Genomic DNA, 21,662 nt, shown 5'->3' with positions numbered 1-21,662 from the left:
CTTTCTCATCACATGAAAATGTCTGAAAGTATCCATGTCGTACTAATGTTTCATCAGCTACTCCCGATGGTATTATGGGTCCTGCATTTTGTGTCAACCTGTGCATAGTATGTGGTGATGTCTGATAGTAATTTTGATCTTGTGGTAGCATTGAAAATGGTTCATTGGGATTTGTATCACTCATTGGTAATTCTATTTTCGGCTGTGTGCTGGGTCTAGCATTATTATGATTCTCATTTATGTTTTGGTTGCCTGTTATGGGTTTTGGTATCACTGACGAACTTGGTATTACATTTTCTTTAAGTTTACGTACCTCTTTCTGAATATTATCTGTTTCTCCCTTTACTTGTTCCTTTGTCTTATCTAAAATGATCTGTGTCATTGTCTCACACTTCTCATCTAAATAATCATCACATAATTTGCATTCATGTACAAGTTTCTCTGCTAGAGTTGTGCCATTCTTTAAAGATGCTACATCTGCTCTGTCTTCAAGTTCTTCTAAATTTTCCTGTAAGGATTTCTGCTCCAATGTTACATCATTTAATCTGTCTGAAAGGTCTGTAATCGTCAGGTCTAAGTGTTCTTGGTTTGTTTTTACGGAATTGTGTGACTGTCGTAATTCGTCAACTTGGGTACTGGTTTTCTGTTGTTCAAAAACTACTGTTAACAATTTCTCATTACATCATTGTAAGTCTGTTTTTGTCTCGTCACTGAATTCCACAAATACCTTTTATTGTCTCGTAACCTTGTCTGATAAGTCAGTAAATTTCCTTTCAAGACTACTGCTGGTTTCTGTCAAGTCGGCAATTTGTCTCGATTGTTTTTCAGAATTTTGTTTTATGTCCCGTGTCAGTTCATCGAATTTAGTGTCAAATTTCCCAATGTCACGTTTTAAATTGTCGTCTAAAGCATCAAATCTTTTGTCTAAAGTGTCAGTTTTCTGTTTTGGTCACCAAGTAACTTCAGAATCTGGTTGAGCATGTCAGAGTCCTGTGTCTTAGTTTCGTCATTTTTTCGTGACTGATTGATGTCTGGTTCTGAAGTTGACATTGTGAATGTCATGTTTTGTCGCGTAGTACTCACTCTCCATTCACCTGTATATCTTTAAATATAGGGGTTGTTGTCTTAATCGAACCGGTAAAATTATGTCTTGAACATCCTCACGATTATGTTCAATTTTCATTTGACTGTCGGACATGTTTTGCAATGTGTCACTTTCACTAAGCTCGTCCGCGGGAACAATTTCTACGCGTCTAGCGTCCATCTTGCGATTTTCGTAATTAATTGCAAATAAAATTTTCCAGTGGCAAAAAAAAAATTTAAATATGATATGTTGAAATCTGAAATTTCTCTTATGGAAATGGATATTTCTATATGATTTCTAATTAGAAATTAAATTATTAAACTGGTACTGAAATTTCCATCTCACAAATAAATGACTGTGAATATGCTCTTCACTTATCCTTTGCAATAATAGTAGTAAATCAATTTTAACTACAATTTGAAAAAATAATTTCGAAATAAATGGATCGGAATAAAGGGAGTACAGATGGCTGCTTGAAACTGGAAAAAATGTAAATTTCTGTACTCACCAATTTTTTTTTTTCTTCACTCTTATGATGCAAATGTAGCGTCAAATATACAGTTTTCAATCCAAAATTTTTCTTTCGCGTCCGTGCAAATTATTTTATGGAACGTTACCCTTTTCCTTTCTTTTTTTTTTTTTTTACCAAATTAATTTCCTCAGCATCAAAATGAAAATTAACACAAATTAATAACAGGGAAACCAATATTGTTGTAAATTTCATGCATGTAACATTACAATTGAAATGAACGGGACTTAGTCCAAATTCATTTTCTGATGCTATTAAGTGGTTAAAATTAGATAAAATGTCCAAAATTTATAATAACTGCACTTGTATCAAATGTGAAGATAGCAAGTCCTGTCACCAAGACGCCAATTGTAGTGTACCCTTCTCCTCGGGGTTCTGCCGTGAAAAATAGAAAATAGAAAATCTGATTGGGTTTGGAATTTTTGGTGGTTTCAGTTACGGATAGGGCGGACTTCGTATTATTGATTGAGATCGTGCTGTAATTTGACCGTGCATAGCAGACCGGGTCGGCAACACTACAAAAAGCGACTGTACGGAAATAGCATCACAAACTAATTGAAATTTACCTTATAATCTTGTTAGACACGCAGTATTAATTACAATGTAGTCTTCATGGCTGTCCTCCTAATTTCTCTTGTAGGACGACCCGTCTTTCACTTTTCTCCGTCTGTTGAAAACTTCTTCAAGTTGCCACTGTCATGATCAGTTTACAAATTTGATGATAACTCCCTCGAATCACTATTGAAACAACCTCGCTTTGTAATGTAATTTTAATTTTAATTTCCACCCAAAAGCACATTCAACACATCGCTGAAAAATACACGTCTTTCGTATCAAGACAAGAGAGAGAGTCCTCAATTAGTTCTTAAAAACAAAAACCTACGCAAAACTATAAAGACGGACAAAATTATTTATAAAAATCGGTCGCTGGCGCAGCTCTCTTCTGCGTGCGCGATCGTAAATTATATCTTTGTATTGGCGGAGGCGCGGAAGTCAAAGTACCATTACACTATGTCTGCAATGATAATGTCCGAGAGGACAGATTTATCGCTTCCTCAGCCTCGCAGGGTCGTAGAGCCACATCACGTCTGCCGAGTCGGTTTACGGGTCATTTGCAGCAGGACGAGTACACGACGTGGATAGTGGGACAATGTAGGGGGCACAAGATCACGTCTGTTAATTTCTTACTTTTCTGATCTGTGACATGACTTTTGAGGTCTCTGGAATGTCACGACACGGCAATTGTCGTCGCGGCTTCCCTTGACGTGGACGCGGTGAGAGATGTGTCGGTAGCAGTGTGTCTGACAAGGACAGTGGTCACAGGAGTGAAACCGCATCATTTTTCCATAAAAGTCCCCATTCTGAGCACACTTGAAGATACACGCACCAACATGTGGAGGTCGAGAGGAGGAAGAAGCATTGCAAGATAACATTTGTGGTACTCGTTCAAGCCTGACACCTGGCGCAATAGTACGAGGTGGCCTCAAGTACATAACAAGATTACGTCTGTTAATTTCTTACTTTTCTGACCTGTGACATGACTTTTGAGGTCTCTGGAACATCTTCTGACAACATAATGCGCAAACCGAATCACCTCAATCCAGAGGGCGGTCAGCTGTTGCCGTGGCCAGTGAGTTCTCCGCACCTCTAGTCTGTTTCATAAATTTGGCCACAGGCCGCTGAGAGAATATCGTGCCACCACTGTGACTGATGACCTCTGGCACAGAGTATATGTAAGAATAAAATATAAGAATTAATATAAGGACTGATATAAGAACGAAATATAAGAATGTGGGCATTTAAAAGGATTGTAACGCCTGAAAATATTGTACACACATATACTATATAATAAATGCATGACACTTATTGTGAAACACAGTCATAATTTTACAATTAGTATAATGCCCTTGTATACTTAACTTGATAAGAAACATCATGTAGTAATCTTCTATGGACATGGGTAGATAAATGTAAAATAAATAAAATAAATAAATAAATAAATAAAAGCAGTAATTGGGTTTTGAACGTGGGGCACAAAACTGAGAGGCTGCATCACTAGCCATTGTGACACCATTTCACCTGAGATTACTGTGCTCTAAAAGACACACACGTAAAGTAGCTAAAAAACTTTGACTGTTGTTTTCCCGAATAAGCTTAGACATGTGTTAGCTTATTTTGACTCCTCTTGCACTGTGCAAAGTTTAAGTTACAGCACTCGGCATTTTCTCCTCATTGAGCCAGCTCGATGTACGGCCAGGTCAGAGTCGAGCCGCTGATGCTACCTGAGGTGGTGCCTCCCTACTAAATGTATTCCCTCAAATCACCTAAAATATAATAGTGTATGTTCTTACTATACTGCAGACCCACAATAAGAAAAGTGGTATTTGTTTTCATTCCTGATGTTGCAGTTTTAATGGCCAGATTCCTGATGTTGCAGTTTTAATGGAAAGCAGTGTAATTTCCCAGACGAGTGAAGATACAAAGTGAGAAGCTCGTCTTACTTTCACATTTCTTACAATAATCAAACTATTCGAGCAAATCAGATCTCTGTAAAGTCATTTCTACATCTGCAATCTGCAAGACACCTTATAGTTTGCAGTGGAAGGTACCTCCGCTACCACTGTCACTGCAGAAGAAGTTATCAAAAAGTTTCTGTTCGAGGGCACTGTTGTAGTGTATATGCGACACAGCACATGTCCGACGGTGATATATGAGCTCTGATGTGTAGGGACAGCTTAGTGAGGCATTCGTGTCTTCCTGACACGTGTGCGGAAAAAGTGTGCCGTGGCAATATTAGTACCAAATGTGTCCAAACTGGACCAATGTGCTGCTGTTCTTTTCTCAGCTGCTGAAGGACAAACACCAGTCAGAGAACAGAGAATGTGTTTCGGGCAGCACATCTGTTGAAAACCACAGTTCAGGAATCGTACACCAACTTCCGTGCCTGTGACAGTTTGACACGAGACGCCAGCTGATCTAGGAGGTTGGCTTCACCCATTAGAGATAAATGGGAGACACTCGAGCACCTGCCCTTCAGTCCCAATTTCTCCCTGTTCGATTATCCTGCCGGCGGTACCTTAAAAAAGTCCCCGAAGGGTCGACAATTCCTGCCGGACGAAGGTGTGCGGCAGGCAGTTACGGACTTCTCTGCGTAGCAGGACACGGTGTTCTTCCGAGCAGGTGCCTTCGACTTGGTGTGTAGGTGGGAGGATTGCCTCAGTGCTCACAGCCATTTTGCGCGATTGCAATCCCAGACTGTACGGCCTTCGAATGGGAACTTTTTGATTGCCCTTTATAATTAATGTTTGTCAGAATGTCTATACACAAATAGTACCAAGGAATACATTTCACTGTGAGTACTTCACTTACAAAAAAGGAAAAATCGATAATTTGTCCTTGTACTCCTCCACGTAGTAGGTGAATATGGATTGGGGCTAAGAAATGGAAGAGGAAGCCACCTGGTAGAATTTTTCACAGAGCATAACTTAATCATAGCTAACACTTGGTTCAAGAATCATGAAAGAAGGTTGTATACATGGAAGAACCCTGGAGATACTAAAAGGTTTCAGATAGATTATATAAAGGTAAGACACAATTTAAAACCTGGTTCCTAAATCTCAAAGACATTTCCAGGGGCAGATGTGGACTCTGAGCACAATCTATTGGTTATGAACTGTAGATTAAAACTGAAGAAACTGCAAAAAAGATGGGAATTTAAGGAGATGGGACCTGGATAAACTGAAAGAACCGGAGGTTGTACAGAGTTTCAGGGAGAGCATAAGGGAACAATTGACAGGAATGGGGGAAAGAAATACAGTAGAAGAAGAATGGGTAGCTTTGAGAGATGACATAGAGAAGGCAGCAGGGGATCAAGTAGGTGAAAAGCCGAGGGCTAGTAGAAATCCTTGGATAACAGAAGAAATATTGAATTTAATTGATGACAGGAGAAAATATAAAAATGCAGTAAGTGAAGCAGGCAAAAAGGAATACAAACGTCTCAAAAATGAGATCGACAGGAAGTGCAAAATGGCTAAGCAGGGATGGCTAGAGGACAAATGTAAGGATGTAGAGGCTTGTCTCACGAAGGGTAAGATAGATACTGCCTACAGGAAAATTAAAGATACCTTTGGAGAAAAGAGAACGACTTGTATGAATATCAAGAGCTCAGATGGAAACGCAGTTCTAAGCAAAGAAGGGAAAGCAGGAAGGTGGAAGGAGTACATAGAGGGTCTATACAGGGGCGATGTTCGTGAGGACAATATTATGGAAATGGAAGAGGATGTTGATGAAGATGAAATGGGAGATACGATACTGCACGAAGTGTTTGACAGAGCACTGAAAGACCTGAGTCGAAACAAGGCCCAGGGAGTAGACAACATTCTATTAGTGGATGCATATTCAATAAAGTGAGGAAACGTCAAATTTCACCTGTAAAAGGTACAGGAAATTTAAATAACAGTGCTGCAGACGCTATTCCAAAGGGTGTAGTACAATTTTCGACAGAGTCATCGAGTTCATCGAGGATGATGATGCTGTGCCAAAGATGAGTTTCCCAGTGGATTTAGAAATACTTGCCTATATGATTGTTTCACGTGCATATGGTAACTGTGGGCACTGTACGGTGACAGTGACCGTATTAGCATTTTAAGTAATTGATAATAATAAAGTGTAAAGTTTGTAAGTACGCTGTTCAGTTCAAGACTTCTGCTCTCCACGGGAAGATGTATGAGGTGAATACAAGATTGAGTTGTGGCATGAGATGCTTAGGTGTAGGCAGAGAAGGCACAAATCTGTTTTGTGGCTTGATGAACTTGCCTGCCGGCCGGTGTGGCCGAGCAGTTCTAGGCGCTTCAGTCGGGAACCGCGCAACTGCTACGGTCGCAGGTTCGAATCCTGCCTCAGGCATGGATGTGTGTGATGTCCTTAGGTTAGTTAGGCTTAAGTAGTTCTAAGTTCTAGGCGACTGATGACCTTAGCTGTTAAGTCCCATAGTGCTCAGAGCCATTTGAACCATTTTTGAACTTGCCTGCACTAGTATCTAGGATCAGTGATTACAACAGAACACTTTTCAGTACTCTTGGAGTTGAGTGCAAGGATATGAAAGCAGCTATTGAGGAAGCTGTAGACATTAACAATGAAGGGGAAAAAGACATTGTGAGTCTCTTGTGACGAAACCTGGATGAAAAGGGGCAATACACTACATCGTGGTGTAACATGTCATTAGTGTAGATACAGGGAAAATCTTAGTCTTCCAAGTAATGAGCAAGTATTGCTCTCAGTGTGACACAAGAAAGAACAATGATGGCAGTGAAGAAGAAAGGTGGCAGCAGGAGCACAAGAAAGTCTGCAGCAAGAAACTTGGGGCTAAGTGGTGGAATGGAAGCAGCGGGGACAAAACTAATATTCCAGAGGTCAGTTGAAAAATATGGTGTTAGTTACGTGAAGTTTCTAGGTAATGGACCTTCCAGTGCTTTTAAGACTGTTTGAGAGAGCAATTGTTATGGCTCACAAAAACTAAATTTGAAAACCTGGACTGTGTGTGGCATATTCAAAAGTGAATGGGGGGTAGACTACTCTAATTGAAGAAAGAAATGAAAGGCAAGAAATTAGAAGGAAGTTCACACTTACAAAAAACCCATCGGGGGTAACTTCGTAGTGTGGAAACAATGTGCAAGTCGTGTGGGCAAATTCTTTCATAGACTTTCCACAGATGGTGATCCTCAACATTCCCTTTGTGACATATAGTGATGCAAATATCTTCAGGCAGAAGCCAGTGGAAAGCCATACACTAACAAACATCGTTTGCCACTTGCTGTTTTAGATGCTATAAAACTAACTTTCAGGTATCTAGCCAATCCTGAACTGCTGAAAAAATGTGTACACGGGAAAACACAGAATGTAAATGAGAACTAGAATCACCTTGTTTGGATGCGTTGTCCAAAAACACTATTTGTATCCTCAATTGTTGTGAACATCCCTTCATGTGACGTCTGTCTAGCATTCGATAGTAGAAATGCAGGTAAGGTTAAGCGCATGCAGAGACCGGCCTTCCATCCGGGTGCATTCACACTCGAGACGCACACAAGCATTGATGAAGCATTACTGGAGAAAGCTCAGGCAGCAGAAAGAAAAATGCAAAATTTGAAGTATCAACAATGTAGAAAAAGACAGATTGCGATTCGCCTTAAAGAAGACACGACACGTAAGTTGCAGACAGGCCCACCCAACCGCCCCCCCCCCTCCCCCCCCTCCCACACACACACACACACACACACACACACAGCGAGATGCTGCAGTCGGCAGTCATGTGTGCATGAGACGTGCCTGCTACTCCAGGAAGACGAGGAAGAAAAAAAAGATTCAGGACATGGGCATCATTAGTCACTAGATGTACACCAATATTGTCAAAAATTTAAATAAAAAGTTTAAATGTCAATTGCCGTAAACTGACTTTTCTTAGCTATAATGTACCTTTTTCTCAGGAACTGTAAAAGCTAACATTCTGATATTTGCTGTAGTTCTTAAGATTACTGAATAATCCTGCTCAGCAGTTTTCCATTATATTTTCTCTGAGAAAAGTTCTCCTTTAAAATTTGAGAAATATAGAGCAGTCCCTGGTAACACAAAACTGAAAAATTAATTTCAAAGCAACTACGACCTTAAACAAAAATCGGTTCCACACACTTATGTAGATGTAAACTGTGAAATTCCACTTTTATTGCTCGAGTAGTTTACGAGAAAAGGTTATAGAAATAATGGTTCAAAATGGTTCAAATAGCTCTGAGCACTATGGGACTTAACATCTGAGGTCATCAGTCCCCTAGAAATTAGAACTACTTAAACCTAACTAACCTAAGCACATCACACACATCCATGCCCGAGGCAGGATTCGAACCTGCGACCATAGCAGTCACGCGGTTCCGGACTGAAGCGCCTAGAACCGTATGGCCACTGCGGCCGGCTAAACAGTGGTAATTGAAAAATAAAATCCTTATAAGATGTTTGTCATCATGCATTGTCAACCAAAAACTGCACAGAATATCAAGCATTATGTTGTACATAATAGCCTCAAGTTTAGTATTTTAGCTGTCATATTGTTGGAGATACATATGTGAAAGTACAAGAACACATTTTGCCCTATGCCTGTCCTTAGAGAGTATCATTTTCTTATTAGTACTCTCCACATTCAGGAAGACCTTCAGGGTTTGATGATGATCATTCAGATGCTTGAATCCACAATGATCCAGGTTGGTGTTCTTGAGGACTGCCAAATGTGATGAACTATGATCATTTCACCATCATATGATATTTGCATGCAGGGGGGAAGGTTCAAAAATTGGCTGCATGGATACCACATGGTCCAAGCCAAAATCACAAAAATCAGTGGGTAGCCATATGTGCGTCTCTGCTTATTTATCGTCCACTGGCTCGTGAACAACACTGACCATTCCTATCCTGTATCGTGACTAGTGGTGAGAAAAGGTTCCTTTATGATAACGTAAGGAAAAGAAATGAGGCTGAGCCCAAATTAAGCAGCAACTCCCTGCGTAAAGACCTGTGCACATCCACAAAAAATAATTTTATGCATCTGGTGGAACGGCAACGGAGGGGTGTACTTCCCCGAGGTGTAACAGTCACTGCTGACGATAACTGTCAAAAACTGACACATCTTGCAGATGTAATCTGAGAACAGTGACCAGGAAGATGGGGTCAAGTGATGCTGCTCCACAATAATGCATGCCTGCATTCTGCTAGACTGACAGGAATTGGATTGGGAAGTCACACCACACCCATCTGATCTTGCACCCTCAGTTTTCACCTTTTCTACTCTCTATCAAACAACTTTAAAGGAAATTCATTTCTGGATGAAAATGTGCTTCAAACATGGCTCAACAAGTTCTTTGCCTCAAAACCAAATGATTTCTACTGCTGCAGAACTGAAATGTTACCCCAGACGTTGTAAATAGTGATGGAGAACATATTATTGACAGACTAAAGACTGTTATGTGTGTCTTTTGTGTTTATTAAACTTATGGAAAAATGCTACGAACTTATGCACTAAACCGATACATTGTATTGGAGTTTAATTGCTTTTACTTTAAGATATTCATAATTTTTTGATTTCCATCAAAGATTCTCTGTTTTGCTGGCAACAACTGGAAGTAAAATCCATTACAATTTTCTCTACCAGCTTGTCCCCAAATAAACGACAGCACAATCGTGGTTTGTTTCAGATTGGACGTGACAGATTGCAGAACACTCGGCGGGGCCCTGTTCTCCTACCTCGTCGGGCTGCCGCGACTTCACACGCTTCGAATGGAAAATATGGCTTTTGCGAGGCTGCAACCGGGTGTGAGCAGCATCCTCGAATTGTCAGGTGTGCGCTGCCTGACATTCGATTATTCCGTTGTCGCTGGAGTTCCGTTTGAAAAGTTTCCAGAAAAGCTCGTCAATCTCAGGTAACAAAAGATCTACACCTGTTAGATTACCCTGCAATTCACACTGTGTGTTTGGCAATGGGTTCCTAAATATAGAGCATACCAAGAAGTGGTACAGAATGGGACAGTGCTTTAATGCCACTGCTTATCAGTATGACATCCTGAAGACACATTCCAGTTGGAAACTGCTGTCTTCCAGCCACATATTTGAGCCATCGTATCCCTGTACAGTTTTTACCCACCGTACTTCCCTCCAATAACAAACTGACAATTTGTTTGTGTCCCAGGTTGGGACCTACTGACAAATCCTTTCTTTTAATCAAGTTGTGCCATAAATATTTTTCTTCCCCAGTTTCTGTCTACTTTCTCCTTGGGTATTCGATTTACCCATCTAATCTACAGCATTCTTTTGCACCATCTTATTCCAAAAACTTCTATTCTTTTCTTATCTGAACTGTTTATTTTACATGTTTCACATTTATATGAGGCTTTACTCCAGCCAGAAAAGACTTCCTGTGCTCTTTTTCAGAAGTGATTTTCTTCATATTTTCACTTGCTGCTTCACGTCTTCTCTACTTTAACCAGCATCATTTATTTTGCTGCTCAAATAGCAAAACTCATTCACTCGTTTAGTATCTCATTTCTGAATCTGATTCTCTCAGTACTGCCTGATTTAATTTGACTACATGCCATTACCCCCATTTTACTTTTGTTGATGTTCATCTTATAATCTCTTTCCAAGACAGTAGCCATCCTGTTAAACTGCTTTTCCGAGTCATATGGTCCCTCTGACAGGATTATAATGTCAGCAGCAAACCTTTTCTCTGTCAGAATTAAAATGTCGCCAACAAACTTCAAACAGAAAACAACACAACTAAGAAATTAACAGGAAAGCTACACCTTAATAACATCATATTCGTATAAATGATTGACAGGTAGATAATAAAATGAAATTAAATTAAAGCATCGTCAGTAGAGCTCATAAAGGGAGCAGCACAGTACTGATCAATGAAGAGCAATATATAGAAAAAAAATCAAAGATTTCATCTGTGGTGTCACCGCCAGACACCACACTTGCTAGGTGGTAGCTTAAATCGGTCGCGGTCCATTTAGTACAAGTCGGACCCGCGTGTCGCCACTGTGTGATCACAGACCTAGCGCCACCACAAGGCAGGTCTCGAGATACGATATAGCACTCGCCCCAGTTGTACGGACGACATTGCTAGCGACAATACGGATGAAGCCTTCCTCTCATTTGCCGAGAGCCAGTTAGAATAGCCTTCTGCTGAGTCCATGGCTACGACCTAGCAAGGCGCCATTAGCCTTACCTAGTTTGAGAGTTATCGTATAAATGTCTCAAGAAGAACGCTGTATTCATCAAAGAATAAAAGTAAAGTATAAAGCAGCTACGTACTTTTCTTGCTACCATTCAATAGTTATCCTGTTCCAGACTTGACGCCGGTCGGCGTGTGTGTACGCGTGCCTTTCTTTCGGCTCCCTTCCCAGTGTGGCGTAGCAAGCTTGTTACGCCACATCATCATCTCCTTGAACAATATCAGAAAACTGAAATCCAATCCAGCAGCACATTTCCTGACACACATAACAAACAATTTCAAAGACATCAAACACATACTCACAGGTAAACAAAAACAACACATCACGCAATAGAACCCAAAATCTCCAACACTGAGGCTGACCTGAGGTTCACAAACCCCTTATTCCAGTGAGGGCCATTATCAACTTGATGAATGCACTACCTACCATGTGGCAAAACACATGAAAAAATTGTAACACAGCAATATGAAATGAAGAGCAGCAGAACAGTGAAACACACAAATGAGTGCATAACACAAATAAAAGACTTACACATATCACAAACAGCACCTCTCATAATTTTCAACAAAGAGAATATGTACAACTTGATACCCAGTGCAGACACAATAAAACTAATTGAAGAAAATCTACTGACATTTAACAAACTACCGGCAGAAATGAAAAGACCAAAACCCTTCAAGCAATCACATCCAAAAATTACTTCCAGTTTGAAAAGGAATTTTACTTACAAAAAGATGGCCTTCCAGTGTGATCGTCAGTATCAGAAACATTGGCAAACATATTTATCAGCCACATAGAAAACACATTCTTTGATAAAAACATCATAAGGAAATGACACATAATTGTTTACTGGTACAGGTGGCAGGGGTAAAATACAGGGAACGAAAGGCTATTTACAATTTGTACAGAAACCAGATGGCAGTTATAAGAGTCGAGGGACATGAAAGGGAAGCAGTAGTTGGGAAGGGATTGAGACAGGGTTGTAGCCTCTCCCCGATGTTGTTCAATCTGTATATTGAGCAAGCAGTGAAGGAAACAAAAGAAAAATTCGGAGTAGGCATTAAAATTCACGGAGAAGAAATAAAAACTTTGCTGTCTCTGATAGAATTACAATGACATCGGCAAACCTCAAAGGACTTGGAAGAGCAGTTGAACGGAATGGACAGTGCCTTGAAAGGAGGATATAAGATGAACATCAACAAAAGCAAAACGAGGATAATGGAATGTAGTTGAATTAAGTCGGGTTATGTTGAAGGAATTAGATTAGGAAGTGAGACACTTAAAGTAGTAAATGAGTTTTGCTATTTGAGGGGCAAAATAACTACATTTTATATCTTCTCTACTTCGACCATCAGCAGACTGGCAATGGCAAGGAAAGCATTTCTGAAGAAGAGAAATTCGTTAACATCAAGTATTGGTTTAAGTGTCAGGAAGTCGTTTATAAATAGTTTGTACAAGAAGAGAATAGAAGCTTTCGAAATGTGGTGCTACAGAAGAGTGCTGAAGATTAGATCGGTAGATCACATAACTAATGATGAAGTATTGAACAGAATTAAGGAGAAGAGGAGTTTGTGGCACAACTTGACCAGAAGAAGGGATCGGTTAGTAGGACATGTTCTGAGGCATCAAGGGATCACAAATTTAGCATTGGAGGGCAGCGTGGAGGGTAAAAATCGTAGAGGGAGACCAAGAGATGAACACACTTAGCAGATTCAGAAGGATGTAGGTTGCAGTAGGTACTGGGAGATGAAGAAGCTTGCACAGGATAGAGTAGCATGGAGAGCTGCATCAAACCAGTGTCTGGACTGAAGACCACAACAACAGCAACAAATCTGTGGATGTCATAATCTGTAGGGTGAATGAACCAACAGAGTAAATAGATAAACTTCATACAGACATAAACAGCATGAAAATAAATAAATAAATAAATTCAATTCACCATGGAAAAAGAAACACAAAATCAAATACATTTCGTGGATATAACAATAAAGAGAGACAGCAGTAGGCAAACATTTGACATATTCAGAAAGCGAAGAGCCACAGATACAATTACACATGCTTCAACCAACTATCAGTAAAATAAAAAATTATCAGCCCTATGACATATACCACTCAGCCAAGAAAACCATGAAAAAGAATTACAACCATACAACTAATTGCCAAACAATGTTTATAAAATCCATATAGTGCAAAAGACTCAACCCCAAAATCAAAATATAACTAAAGAAAAATGAAAACAAGCAGAGAACACAAACACTTAAAAATCCCATAGACACTACAACACACAAAGAAACACAAACTAACAGACATAACTAACAGAAAGAAATGGCGCAATTTAATATACACACAGAATAACAAATACACTAGAGAAACAGGGATTACACATTGCTTATGGAATGAGATACCCATTCCTGTCACATTTACAAACAACAACAGACAAACCAGATATATACCAAGGAGTGTACCACCGAGACTGTATGCTCTTCCTAAAGTGCATAAAGAAGGTCTGCCTTTACGGCCTATAGTCAGTAATATTGACGCACCCACATATGATTTAGCCAAACATCTAGCTTCTTTGTTGAGACCATTTGTTGGCAAATGTTCACACCATATACGGAACTCTGCTGATTTTATTAATAGACAGGGGGCTCTCCACTTAAGGCGGGGTAGGACGTCAGACTTGGAGCAGGAGAGGCACCACAGGACATTTTATTTTCTGCTGTCTATACTTTTACAAATAAAGTCATAAAACTTTGTCAGCATGACCAGGAAGGATTCAGTATTCACAATCATAGCAGTGGAAGTGCAAAAATATAACAAAATGATTTTTTTTTTAGGTATGAAATTTCATCATTTTTTCGCTTACTGTTGGCTGCATTTGTTGCTGTAGGTACATTTTTCTTCACAAGTAAGAGAGATTCTTTGATGAATTTTGCACAGCATACAAACCATACTTACAGGTGTATGAAACTCTAGAATTTTCCAAATCTATTAAAAGCTGTGGTAAAAATTGAGATAATTAACTACAAAATCTAATTTTTTTTCTAAACATAAAGTATAAAACATAACAGCTCATTCATTTTTTCAAAAATTAAATAGATTCTAGAGTTTCAGACAGCTGTAAGTACGGTTTGTATGCTGTGCAAAATTCATCGAACAGTCTCTCTTACTTATGAAGAAAAGTGTACCTATAGCAACAAATGCAGCCAATAGTAAGTGGAAAAATGATGAAATTTCAGATGTAAAAAAAATTATTTTGTCATGTTTTTTAACTTCCGCTGCTACGAGTGTGAATCCTGAATCCTTCCTGGTCGTGCTGACAAAGTTTTATGAATTTACTTGTAAAAGTATAGACAGTGGAAATTAAAATGTCCTGTGGTGCCTCTCCTGCTCAAAGTCGGCTCGTTTGACGTCCTACCCCCTTTAAGTAGTTCAGATCTTCTAGTGAGTTTTGATGTAATTTCCCTTTTCACAAAAGTACCTCTTGCAGATTCCTTGATTCTAATTGGTCAACAGTTTGAATCAGACATTATGTTGAAACAAAGCAGTACTCTTTCCTCAACTTATTTTATGTTTAACCAGGAATATTATGAACAGTCTGACGGTGTCACCATGGGCAGCCCTCTGTCTCCTCTGGTGGCTAACCTCCTTATGGAGGATTTTGAGGAGAGAGCACTTGAATCAGCGGTCTGTAAATGAACTGTTTTTTGGAGCTATGTCGATGACACTTTCATAGTGTGGCCCCACAGAGAAGAAAAGTTAATGGAGTTTTTTCATCATCTTAACTCCATCCATGAGAATATTCGATTTACTATGGAACTAGAGAAAGATGGCTGCCTTCCATTCCTGGATGTTTTGGTTAAACAGAAGAGCGACGGCACTGTGGGACATTCTGTCTATCGGAAGCCCACTCTCACTGATTTGTATTTGCATTTATCAAGTTGCCATCACCCACCCCAGACTGTGAGTGTACTTAAAACCCTTGTACACAGGGCACACACGGTGTCGGATGCAGAGAATTTGCCTATGGAACTGGCACATTTGAGGATGGTGTTCAGAGACAATGGGTGCTTGACCCGGCAAATTAACAGGGCGTTCTCAACTAGAGCCAGGAACCGGGAAGTGGATAAAGAGGAGAACGTCCCAGCCAAGTCCCTAGCTTTTCTTCCCTTTGTCGGAAATATCTCCTTCAAGATAGCAAGGATTCTTAATCATTTTCATGTGAAAGTGGTTTTTTGTCCGCCTTCTACGATTTCGGATTTGCTGGGATGGATGAAGGATGATTTGTCACTGCGGAAGGCGGGAATTTACGTAATACCATGTTAATGTGGTATGGCCTAAATAGGACAGACAATGCGTACAGTGGAAGAGTGTTGTACAGAACAACAACGATGCACTCACCTACTGCAAGCCAGTAAGTCTGCAGTTGCGGAACATTGTATTTCTAATGGACATTCAATGGAGTACTACAAAACTTCGATTTTGGCCACTGCAAAAACTTTTTGGACTCCATTATCAAAGAATCAGTGGAAATACGCATTGCGGGAAATCTAATGAACCGTGACAGTGGTTACCAATTGAATAATGCATGGAATCCCATTGTCTCCGAAATTTGCTCGAGACGAAGACCCCAGAAGAGTTCGATAGCTGCGGCCAGTGACAATACCCACGGCAGCTGAGTATTGCAATTCCACCAGCAAGGGCGCTGCCACTGGGAGGTGTGGCCCTATCTGTCTCTGCGACTGCAACGCATGCGCAGCATTACTATCAGTGCACTATATAAGATGGAGTTGAGAACGTCTTTGTCAGTCCTCGTTCGGCTCACCTGAAGATGGTTGGCAGTTGTACAGTCGAAATATCGTGCAGTGAAGTTTATGACGACTGGCTGCAAGCCCGAAATCTTTTTGAACACAGGAATATACTAGTTAGAATGCCAAGAACATGAACCAGTATATCTGGTGATGACAGGTGGGAATTTCAAAACAAGGTGGCGGTGGTGGTTGTTGGGATGTTTAAGGGGGACTAAACAGCTAAGGTCATCAGTCCCCCTCAAAACAAGGTATAAAGAACTTGTAAGAAGTTGGAAATATAAGAATAGCAATTCTACCTCTGCTGGATACCTGATAAAACAAGGGCATGAACTATCCAACATGGAACAGGACATGAAAATTATTAAGGTGAACAACTACAACAAAAAAACTCCAGACATTACAGGGAAACTTTCATATACAAAGAGTCCTTGCAATGAATAAGGAAGTACTTAATGAGAAAATCAATAAAAGCAGTTACTCACAGATCAGTCATTAAAACAATAACAGAGATGTGGAACATCTCTCTCTCTCTCTCTCTCTCTCTCTCTCTCTCTCTCTCTCACACACACACACACACACACACACACACACACACACACACACAACAAATGAAAAATATCAAGCCATACACACAACATAAACAAAAGACGAAAGATAAGCACACAGCGACAATTGGCATTACCCGTGGTAAACACCACATGGTGAACACATAGTGAAAGTGCAAGTGAGTTGTTGCAATAAAGGTGGGTGAAAAAATAACAGAAATCCGCCATCTGGATTATGGGGAACAAGCGAACACATCTCCAGGACCACACATATGAACTAGCATCAATGGAAATCATAAGTAACACCAAATGATAATTTAACCTCATGAAACTAGTGCTATAAATGTTGTTTCTAATCGGAAAAACAAGAGAAAAACATAAGAAAACATAACATAGTAACATATTTGGACTACTACCTAATGCATTTTTATCATAGATATAAAAACAAATATGTATTTCAGGCCACTAAAGATGCTTCATAAATGAAAGAAGTGAAACGCATATGGCAAAAAACAAACTGCCTTTCATTTAGTTGCAAAGACAAAACGTACCTCCAAGAAAAAATATTTCTTATCGCTGAACTTCAAAACCCTTTCCAAATTTTTTGTCCATATCTGTCACAGCTTCCCATTATTTCCACTGAATAATATTATGATAGCTGCAACCGTGTTTCACTCCCTTCTCAGCTGCTACCACCTTCATTTTATCTGCATCTTTTTCCACTCACATGAAGCATATGATACCACCTGGTGTCACTGTAACTCGATCCCATGGCTCTGATTTCAAGCTTCGGGAATCTGTGAGTCCAGTGGCTACACATACTCCTTATTTTTTTTTCTTTTAAGATGTCTTGAGGCCTTCAGCTGCCATTCTCTTTATTTCCTGTACGATTGTACAATTTCGGCCTTAGGCCATTTTCAAGTATTTTTATGCATGATTTTTTAGTAGCAGATTATGTCATTCACATCGTTGTTCCTGTGACATCATGTTATGCTCATAAAATAAATCCAATGTGTTCATGCTATTTTAGGAGCATGTTACTTTTGAGCAGTTACATTACATAACATTTTTATTGGTCCTTTTGATCATTTGTTGTACAAGGTATACTGTACAATATTGGACAGATCATTGTGATTTACAATACATGTTTTTAAATCATATAACAGTATTTAAATTGTTTTAGCCTTCATATTATTACAACTGAAGGTTCAGCTTCCATACATTATATTTAACGCAAATAATTATCTTTTTTCTTTTTAGGTATTTGGCAATAAATTTTTATGTTTCAAGATATTCATTTATACTATAATAACATTTTTGCAATAGATATTATGGACAGCAGTTTTAAATCTTGAAATGTCTTTTATTGTTTTAATGTTTGTAGGTAGCTTATTGTATAGTCTTGTTTCCTTTTGCAACTACTTGAAAGTAACACACTCCTAAAATAGTGTGAACACTTCGGATTTATTTTATGAACGTAACGTAATGTCATAGAAGCAATGACTCATATGACATAATCTGCTACTAAAAAATCATCCATTAAATACTTGAAAACGGCTGCTGGTAAACCTTTTGGGATGTGAGGTCGTGGTCTGAGAAACTCTTCTGTTCCTGACGTTTTGTCCAGGACTGTGCTGGACATCTTCAGAGGCAGTCCTCTGCCGAGTCTTGCCGACTGACTGGTCGGACGTCCGAGAGCGACATATATACTGTAGGAAAGGGGGCGTGGTCGAAGTAACACGTGATTAGCAGAGATAATCCTTGTCAAAGATAAAACTTAACTATCGATTGTCATCTTGTCAAAGATAAAGTTGTCTAGCGATTCTGCAGAGCTACTGTCCATATGTCACTAAGTTTCATTGCCTCCTCTTCTCTGTTAAAATCATCCTGATGCTTATAAATTTCAATGGCTTCTCTACATAACTGTGGATAATAATTTGACGTTGTAAATAAAATTTCTGTTTCAGAAAACTTCACTTCGTGGTTTCCTGACTGAAGAGCATGCTCTGCCGATAGGAAAAATAGAGAAATCAGCTATAGCAGAGACTTTTGTGCTCTTTTAGCCATGTATTTACACTCCTCTTGGTAGTTCCAATATAAACTTTACCACACGTACACAGAATTTTGTATACACCACATGTCAACACAGGAGGGTGTTTATCCTTCGCAGATTGCAGCACTTGACTTATTTTCTTTGTTGGTGTAAAGACCGGTCTGATGTCATGTTTCTGTAAAATCTTACCAATCTGATCTGTTACTTTTTTAATAATACCTGATAATGGCCTAAAGCCAAAATTGTACAATCGTACAGGAAATAAAAAGAATGACAGCCAAAGGCTACAAGAAATCTTTCAAAAAATTGCACTGAAAATTATAGACTCCTTATATGATGACTTTTGCTTGTGGTACGGCTATGAGTCCGTGGCCTTAGCTGAACGTCAACTTCAAGGTGTCGTACAGAGAGCCCATTCTTGGGACCTGTAGCACGGCTCCCAGTTTTCCTCCAATAAAGCACATATCACACATTTTTGTTGCCACAACACGGTCTGTGCAAATCGAAAGCTCTACTTAGAAATCCAGTGCCGTGAGATACATTGACCTTCTTCTGGGCTCCTATTATAATAGACACTCTTACACCATACCTGTCAGCTTAAAACAAGTTGGATGCAGAATCTCAATGCTCTCCACTTTCTTACGTCTTTTTCCACTTTTGTGTGTGGTTCGTACTGCACAGCTTGTAACGGTCGTCATCACTCGGGTACTCTTTCCAGATGGTCCTTCCATTTAATTCTAAATTCATATATCTTATCATTTTTTTATTCAACTTTGAACTGTTTTTGTAATATGCATTTTTATTTTGTCTATTTTTGCGTATCCTTTCACCATTCATAGGAATCTCATTTCCAGCACTTGAATCTTATTTTTTAGTGCATAATGATTGGTATATACGTTCATAGTGTTTTTCCATAAGTTTAATAAACACAATAGATACTCATAACAGAGACTTTAGTCATCAGTAATATATTCTCCTTCACTGTTTACAACAGTCTGCCAATGCCGGTGTAAATTTTTGATTCTACGACTAGAAATCGTTCTTTCGAGACGAAGAACTCGTCGAGCCACTTTCGGAGCACATTTTCATGTCGAATTGAATTTCCTTGAAGGTTGTTTGATGAAAAGCAGAAGGATGAAAATTTTAGGGTACAAGATCAGGTGAATAAGGTGGGTGTGGAATGACTTCCCTACCCAACTCCTATGTAGTGTTTTTTGTCAGTGATGCAAAATGCAGTCTAGCATTATCGTGGAGTAGCATCGCTTCACGCAGTCTTCCTGGTCGTTGTTCTCAGACTGTGTCTGTGAGATGTCTCAGCTCGTAACAATAAATATCAGCAGTGACGGTTACACCCAAGGGAAGCAATTCGAGGCACGCCCCACCATCACTGTTCCATCAGATGCATTACGTTATCTTTTGTGAATACGTGCAAGTCTTTGTACGGACAGTTGCTAATTTGTTTGGGCCTTAACCATTCCTTTCTTTTCCTAATGTTAGCATAAAGACACCATTTCTCGTCACCCGTAAGGATCGGTCGGAGGTGTTCACGAGTCAGTTCACGACGAGCGAGAATAGGTGCAAGTACGGCCACCTGTTCATTTTTATGATTTCGGTTTAGAGTGTGCGGTACCCATTTGCCCAATTTTTGAACCTTCCCCATTGCGTGCAAATGTTGCACAATGGTGGAACGATCACAGTTCATCACATTTGCCAGTTCTCAAGCACACTGACACGGACGAGTGTGGATTAATGCATTTAAACTATCTTCGTCAAGCCCCGAAGGTCTTCCCGATTTCAGGCAGTCACTAATGTCGAAACAATACTTCTTAAAATGAAAAACAATTTTCTTGTTACGCTCTGTCCATTGGCATTATCCCGATGTTTCTGGCCACCTCCACTGCTGTCCGAAAAGTTCAGATTTCTCCACTCTGCCCTCAGTTTTCTACTCTACTCACTATCTCAAAATGACAAAATGGCAATATGTGAATGCAAGTAGCAACAGCAAACTACAAAGAAAAACTGATAATCGCTAAATAAACCCGTAGCGACTGGATTACCGATAAGCAAAACAAAAACGCTATGAAGTTGTTCGCCAAACTAATGTTACACTTGTATTTCCTGCAGCCATTTACCCCCTTGCCTCGTTCAGCCCCTCTCGCTCTGGAACTGCTCCTTCCCTGTGCGTACTGCCACTCTCCTCTTGTTACCTACACCCCCCCCCCCCCCCCCCCCCTGCACCCTTTCCTACCTCATATCCCAGTATGTCACTTCCTTTTAGATTCTTTTCTCATTGTTTTCTCTGAGATAAATATGAGCCTCCATGTATATAATTAAATTTTCTGTTGTTCAAACATGCACAATATAGAGGTAACTCCATTGGATGGCCACGTTGTCACAGTAAAAGCAGTGTTTTCATTCTTATCACAGGAAGCTGGGAGTCAAAGAGTGTCAAGGTGACCCGAAGGCCGTAGAAGGGCTGGCCAAGCAGATGCCCGGTCTTAAAATCCACTGCGTCATTCGACCTTTGTAACCGGCTTTCTACGTGTCTGATAACGAGAGTGGTGCAGAACTTGAAGAGGAGGAGAATGTGTTGCTTCGCAGTGCAGAGGAAGCAGTGGATGACTGGAGAGTTGCAGTGATAGTTAAAGAGTGATAACGATGTCTAGGATTAAAGCAGTATATCTGTTCTCTCTCTAGAGAATATATAAAACTGATATGATATTTATAGGGAACTAATTTTAAATACTGATTGCATCTCAGCTGGAATATTGTAACTGGGCCAAAATTTAATACTTCTCAACTTTTGTTACTAGACTGTGTGTCGTAGTGGACTGCTGCAGGCTGTCAGGTCGAAAATATTTATTTTG

The 21,662-nt window shown here is 39.7% G+C and overlaps 1 protein-coding gene across 1 annotated transcript in view; it reads left to right on the top strand.

The window, feature by feature from the left end:
• LOC126484219 (uncharacterized) overlaps positions 1 to 21,662 on the top strand; it is a 108,424-nt gene that overhangs the window by 55,982 nt on the left and 30,780 nt on the right. The window contains exon 5 of the mRNA XM_050107633.1: positions 9,848 to 10,072. Coding sequence (XP_049963590.1) covers positions 9,848 to 9,858 — 11 coding nt within the window. The 3' untranslated portion in view covers positions 9,859 to 10,072. The remainder of the gene's footprint in view (positions 1 to 9,847; positions 10,073 to 21,662) is intronic.

Source organism: Schistocerca serialis, chromosome 6 (genome assembly GCF_023864345.2).
Source record: "Schistocerca serialis cubense isolate TAMUIC-IGC-003099 chromosome 6, iqSchSeri2.2, whole genome shotgun sequence".
Classification (NCBI taxonomy): Eukaryota; Metazoa; Arthropoda; class Insecta; order Orthoptera; family Acrididae; genus Schistocerca; species Schistocerca serialis.
The sequence above is the reverse complement of the archived record's forward strand: the minus strand, read 5'-3'. Positions and strand labels throughout refer to the sequence as shown.